Below are 6,825 nucleotides of genomic sequence, written 5' to 3'. Positions count from 1 at the left end.
TGATAAAATCTAATTTAATATCAAGGTGTATTATATCAATTGAAAAACGATTTGAATAAGGACATGACTTTGTTCACACAATATTAACAAAAATATAACATGTGAAATAATGAATTTAATTTTAATGCATTAATAACATATGAAATTTATAAAGTTTTTTAAAATGTAGCAATACATGATTAATTATCTGTATAAAAACTCTTTTACGTTAATAGTCCATAAAAAATAATTTCTTAAAATAATTATTTATACATATGTAAGATAATTTTGGTATTTTTTTGTGCTGTCCACGATATTTTTCAACTGTAATACTGAACTCCATTTAAAGATTTTTCGTACAAAACAGAATTCAAACTCCCGACACTTGTTTAAGCGGATTAGTGAGCTAATCCTAGACCAACTCAACTTGGTTAACTTCCTATATTTTTTATCTTTTGACTTTGATACCTTTTCAATATTTGGTTTTGGGCGGGATACCCGTTCAAATTGAAAGCTTAAAACCTTTCATTTCTGTTTGATTTTGGTCCAATTATTTTTTTGGGAGGTGGGGTTCGGGTTTTGGGGCTTACATATTTTTCCTAAGGTCTAGATAATTATAGAAGTTAAGAACCTCAAAGACCCAAGCCCAAAAAATCCTCAAAGACTCAAACATTAAACCCATTTAATTATTTTAATTCAACACATCTAAACAACCCAAGACCAAAAAAAAAAAAATAAAAGACACATCTAATCAACTATAAAAAATTTGACAAAAAAAAACAATTATAAAAATACAAAAGAACTCTAACACAAAATAATTAGAAGTTTAGAAATTTGAACGCCAGTCCAAAAAAAAAAAAGAGGAATTAGAACGCTAAATTTTGGAATCCTAATCAAATTTCCCAATTTTTCCAGGTTCGAATATCTGCAGAGCTGCAGAGGCATAGATTTGAGCATCTTATCTATACAGCCTTAAAAACATGAAATTTATTTTAGATTCAAAGGTATCATTTGTTTTTTCAACCAAAATAGAACTTCAAATATCTACTTTCATTTTCAACCCACATAGCTTTTAATACTGTTCTAAGTTCAAATATATATAATCTGCTCAACCTGAAGTTTCAAGGTTTCAGTATATGGCAAAAATACAACACCTTGTGTTTCTCTATTTTCAGCAGCACAAAGAGGCATAACTTTCATCACAACTTTGAAGCTAAGCCACTCTGAATTGGCTTGGTAGCACCACTACTATCCTTGATGTCATTATCTTTAGCATCCAATTCACAGGGACTTGGAGGCACATCCACTGCTGGTGAACAATTGAAGAATCCATGAGGCTGCACACAAAACACAAAAGGACATTAAATACATAAGTGTATTAATAAACACCAAGGAGCCTACTGATTCACTCTTTTATTCAATAAATATATGTAAATGTAATAAAAAATGGAATTAGTTGAGATAACAAGTTGTTTATAACTTAGCTAACAAGTCTTAGGTTGACCAAAAAAATTATAAATTATATATAATGAATGGTGTTTTAAGAAAGAAAATTGTGCACCAACCCCTTTCATATTCCCATATTATATAGTAGAGATATAGAAGTACAGATATAGATGATTTACTCTTTTATTCAATAAATATATGTAAAAAATAATCAAACCGAGTCAGTTGAGATAACAAGTTGTTTATATAACTTTACTAAGAGGTCTTAGGTTGAAATAACAAAAAACATTAAAAAGTTATATATAATGAAAGGTATTTTATTTTAGAAAAGAAAGTTGTACATCAACCCTTTTCATATTCTCATTATATATAGTATAGAATAGAAGTATAGATAACATTAACAATATTTATATGATGGAAAACTCTTTCTATATCAAGCATTGTCCCCAGATAAACAATAACTATGCCGGATTGACAAAGATAATTACCATGAGCATAAAACCAATGCGCTCTACTGGCATAACAGGCCAATCTTCTAAACGAGGAACATGTGTGACTCCAAACACATACCTGATGATCAAAGACAAAACGTGAAATTAGATAGCTTGACAAACTATCTTATTTTTAACCAACATAAGTGAGAGAGGGACAGAGAGAGGACCAAAGAACTATGTCAGCTTCTTCCAAAGGTCTGTTCTGCTGAACCCATGTAGCTAGCCCTTCGCCGATGCGCGGATTTTGGTTCGGAAATTCTCCTCCAGGAAACATTTCGTCGCGTGAGTATGTTGTTACCCAAAGATTATGCTTCAAGAAGGCAGCTCTTCTTAAAAACATGGCCTCAGGACCTCCTAATGGTAAGCAGTTTGTGCCGGGTACCAGCTTGAATCCTGTCAACTGTCCAGTTCTATTGCCTGTTCTTGTGTTCCTTACCTGAATGAATATCAAAAAAGGTAAAACAGTTAGAACCATGCTTAATGCAATAATAAAGTCCAAGTCTTGTGTTATAAGCAAAGCTCATAACAAGATAGAGCCATGGTAAATATTTTTAAGATTATTGAAATTTCCAGTGGCAAGTTTGCAGATAACCATGGCAATTTGATACGAACCGGTAATTTGATAAAGCATTAAAAAATTAGCATTACTAGTAAGGAGTTGGCAGTGAAAGTGTGAAGGCTTACAATCCAATGTCGAGCAGTCAAAGGCTCACAATCACGCATTGCTTCCAGCTCAGATTTGAGCAACGTTTCTTCAGCAAAAAATGCATTATTATGAACATTATGGTCACCAACTTCCTCAACTTTCATGTTGACCTCCACTACCTATCAAACAAATTGACAGAGTAACAATGTGAACTTGGAAATGAAATTTTATGCTACAAAGTGGTAAATTTGGCACCTTTAGACTCGGGCTGGCCAATGCAGATTACGTATAAGAGTTTCAACATTGTTAACCACATCCCAAGATAGGTAAAATTAGTAATTCTATTGAAATTACCTGATTCAAAGCTTCACCAGGTTTAGAATCAACAGCCATGTCCATGCGAGCAACAAAGAAGTGTTGATGGACCGGAGCATATAGACCTGGAGCAATCATGGTTCCATATTTTCGAAGCTCTCCAGGCATCAGTGCTCCTAAGCTGAGAATTCCAGTAAGCTTAACTTCGGCTTCAATCTTTCCATCCTGAAGCAACAAAAACCATCACTTTCAACAATATTTAAAGAGTGATCACTTGATATTAGTGAATTTGTGCAACAAGAAAAAAGGCAAATCAAACTATGTGATATTCTACTCGCCTGATAAAAATGCCAAAAAAATGCATACTCATAGTTGGCCACTGTGCATATAAACGATACTGAAAGCCTTCTAGACCTTCGAACTTCTGCTAAGCCAGTTCTCCAGTCTTGATGCTTCCAAAGAATTCCATGATCCTCTTCATGCAAACATATACAGTTTTCAATTGTCTCCACTCCACCAGTGAAATTTGTGAAGTGAGCATCAAAGTATTTGATGTAGCCCAAACAATCACAACCCTGAAACAACAAACTTAAGACTTCAGAAAAATGGGAATACAATGGGAAAGTGCAAGACGTCAAATAATAAGAACAAATATGTGATCTGAAACCTTCTTGAGAGAATGTGCATTTTTCCCCAAGCCATCTTCCCCAGCATCAAAAGCATTTTTTCTGTAGTGTGGATCGTTCGGATCTCCATAGGGTACAACCATCTCTACAAAGCTCAGCCTATGTGCTACAGGCCTTCGCCCTCGACTACCATCAACATAAGCAACAGAATATATAACCAAGCCCTCTTTGGGTGTGAATCCAACACGGAAATTCCACTGTTAATGGGAAAAGAACAAGAGACTAGTTATGTACTTAGTTGTACCTTTTGTAATTAATGTTTAAGATAATAAAACCCTATTGATATTCTCAAGGTAAATAAAATAATGCAATTCAATATCTACCTTCTGCCACTCTACATATTGTCCATTGACACGAAAGCTTGGACCTTCAGGTTGACTAATTTGCAAGGGCTTGACATCACTTCTATCAGAGCCACCTCGTGTTTCACCAGGAGTATAGTTCCTCAAGGGATCAACAGGTGGCAGAGGAACAAGTTTGCGGTCTTCAAACTCTATCACCACCATATTTCGCAGATCAACTAGAACATGAATTCCCTCAACTGGGCGAGCATAGCCATTTTCCATAGGGCAGTCACTCTCGGATCGACAAAATATAAGTGGTTTGGCAAGTCTTCTGCTGGGAGCATCAACTTCACTGTGATAACCAGTGCACCTGCAACAGAATTATGTAGAACAAAGTTTCAACAGTATTTTCAAAAATAAAAATAAGACAAAGAAACTTCAAAGATAAACAATTGCAATTTCTCCAAAAAGGAGTTCTACAAACAATAGACATGCAAGTAAAATTACCAGGGATCAACCATTACAAGCTCCATGTCTTCAATACCCCTTTTCTTCATAGCTTCTATAAATGGAGGATAATCTTTAACAACAGCCTCACATTCTGCATATTCCACAGCATCCTGAAAGAGAGAGTTAAAATATCATGAAATTTTAAACTGTAGCATTTAGAATGGTAACAACTTAACAAACTTACATAGACAATTAAAGTGCAGATATATGCATGTAATGGAAACTATGATCGAGATGATTTGCACCGTATTCTTCTCCTGACTAATATACCCACCAAAATTTTAAAAGACTAATAAAAATAATATTTTTTATTAAACATTTTTTTAAAAAATATATTAAAATGGTAGCAGGCACTACCATCATATGATGGTAAAAAGTCCTCTATTATGATCTGCTATTCAATAAAGCTACAGAAGATGAAGCATGATAAAAGCATGACATCTCACTAAAGGGAATTCTTTCATTCATAAAGTATTTCCTGTGCATGTTTCGCAAAGTACCTTGGCCAAAATTCACAAGTGCAACTCAAATGATACAAAGGGAGCAATTTATTTTTAAGGCCTACATACCATTGGAGGCTGAACATCAGGAATAACATGTGAAGAAATGACTTTTCCTCGATGATGACCACCTCGAGTTACAGCATGTACTTGTGATAATTCAACGATCCATATACTCGTTTCATTTGATTTCCTATTGTAAACAACAAGTCTAGCACATCTTGGAGGGAGTTTGGTAGGAATCACAGGGCCTCCTTTGGTTCTAGGAAGTAATGATGGCTGGAAAGGTGGAAAGAAATAAGCATCTGCCAGTGCAACAATGTGTTTATCCGGTTCCCTCAAAACTGCTTCAATGAAGCGCATACTGTCCCTAACCTGTAAGAAAGAAATTCAATTTTTTGGAGATAGTAGGGGTTCATCGGCAATCATAATCACTACTTCAAGATGCACAGAGAGGAATTTAATTTCCCAATAATGCCAAAACAACACTAAGATATCCTCTTCCACAAACAATTCAAACAAACTAATTCGGTTAATAACCTCGGGAGTGGCTCCAGCAGCCCTCACAGTTGCCACAGCCACAGAGATTTCGGCAGCAGATAAAGGGTCCAAAGGGTGGCTTGACTGTGCCCTTGGCATTGCCGTGATTCCTGTGCAACATTAAAGCAAATAGAATACAAGAAACACTGTCAACTAATTATTCTTTTCTGAATGAAAGAAATCAGAAACATTTTACAATAAGCTGCATTATCAGTATAGGAAACAGCACTGTTATACAAACAAAGTTGCGTGATAACAAAAAAGAAATGTTTTACAAAACATTATCAACTAACTGGAAAAAAAAAATCATGAAAATCGATCATGAGCAAGTCCAATCAATCAATAGGAACATCACCCGTCAATGCAAACATTTCCATAAACCCAAGCACACTACGTAGATAGAGACACATGCAAGCACATATAAAACAATCCTCGATCACATGAATAAAATCTAAAGCAGAAAATAAAGATCCCAGTAGATACAGTAAGACCATACTTAACTCAATTACTATGTATTTAGATTACTTGCTTCTATTCAAGACAAGAACAGCTTAATTTAACTTAATTTAATTCAAAAACTTATAAGTTCTACAAAGTATAAATCATCTACCACTAAGAGCTATATACGATTATACGATCTGATTCTAGGAGAATAAATCCAAAATAAATAAATAAATATTTAAAATATAAAAAAAAGGACGGCACCTTTGGCAGTAGGGGCATTGGTGGAAGTTGATTCAGGGAGAGAATCCACTGAGCGAATCAAGGAGACCTTGTTAGTGGTGGTGGTGTTGTTACTGTTGCGGCGGCGATCGTCCTGAAGTGGCGGCGCAGTCCATTCCGGCGCGGCGGCGGAGGAGGCGGCGGCGGAGGGAGGACAGCATGGCGGTGGTGAGAGTGAGAGTGATAGTGGCGTCGCCTTTTGCGAAGCTGGGGCCATTGAAGAGGGTTGGCGAGCTGTCCGACGATTCCAGCGGAGTAGTGTTCCAGTGACATACAGCACAGGAACCGCTTCTTCTGCTCTCTCTTCTTCTTCTTCTCCACCGCGCCACCCACTCACTGATCCAGTGATAGCAATCAACGACGGAGAAGCTTCTTGCTGAGCTGTAATTTCCAAAGGGAAGCTGGAACAACCGTGGAACCACAACCTTCTCCTTTCTCTCTCTATATATATAAACCGTGCCAATTGGATCCACGTGCCTTCTTTATTATTTTTTATATTTTTAATATCTATTTTATACCAAAGATTAATTTAATATATATAGATATATATAGATGTATGTTGCTATAGCTATATATATATATATATATATAAGCATAGGTACATAATAAAAATATTAAACAATGTGAACAATGGATATATCGAATGTTTAATTCACTAGGTGTGCGGATAGTTATTCTAATATTAAAATTTAGGTGAGTAAT

The 6,825-nt window shown here is 35.5% G+C and overlaps 1 protein-coding gene across 1 annotated transcript; it reads right to left on the bottom strand.

The window, feature by feature from the left end:
* Positions 1–944: 944 nt before the first annotated feature.
* On the bottom strand, positions 945–6,597 carry LOC112790449 (amine oxidase [copper-containing] zeta, peroxisomal). Its single transcript, XM_025832860.3, has 12 exons — positions 6,106–6,597; positions 5,401–5,510; positions 4,930–5,235; positions 4,358–4,470; positions 3,890–4,220; positions 3,548–3,763; positions 3,219–3,455; positions 2,920–3,105; positions 2,604–2,744; positions 2,087–2,355; positions 1,914–1,995; positions 945–1,316 (listed from the first exon to the last, which is right to left on the bottom strand). Exons 1-12 carry the CDS (start codon positions 6,338–6,340, stop codon positions 1,179–1,181), a joined length of 2,364 nt encoding a protein of 787 aa, XP_025688645.1. The 5' UTR covers positions 6,341–6,597; the 3' UTR covers positions 945–1,178.
* Between the last annotated feature and the right edge of the window lie 228 nt (positions 6,598–6,825).

This window comes from Arachis hypogaea, chromosome 3 (assembly GCF_003086295.3).
Source record: "Arachis hypogaea cultivar Tifrunner chromosome 3, arahy.Tifrunner.gnm2.J5K5, whole genome shotgun sequence".
Classification (NCBI taxonomy): Eukaryota; Viridiplantae; Streptophyta; class Magnoliopsida; order Fabales; family Fabaceae; genus Arachis; species Arachis hypogaea.
The sequence above is the reverse complement of the archived record's forward strand: the minus strand, read 5'-3'. Positions and strand labels throughout refer to the sequence as shown.

Bases quoted from the DNA above. Each gene is read 5' to 3' on its own strand.
- LOC112790449 (XM_025832860.3), bottom strand. From the start codon at position 6,340: ATGGCCCCAGCTTCGCAAAAGGCGACGCCACTATCACTCTCACTCTCA. The intron at 5,236-5,400 runs GTTATTAACCGA...TCTTTCTTACAG, and splicing joins CTGCTGGAGCCACTCCCGAG to GTTAGGGACAGTATGCGCTT. The intron at 1,317-1,913 runs GTAATTATCTTT...TTTTGTGTGCAG, and splicing joins GCATTGGTTTTATGCTCATG to CCTCATGGATTCTTCAATTG.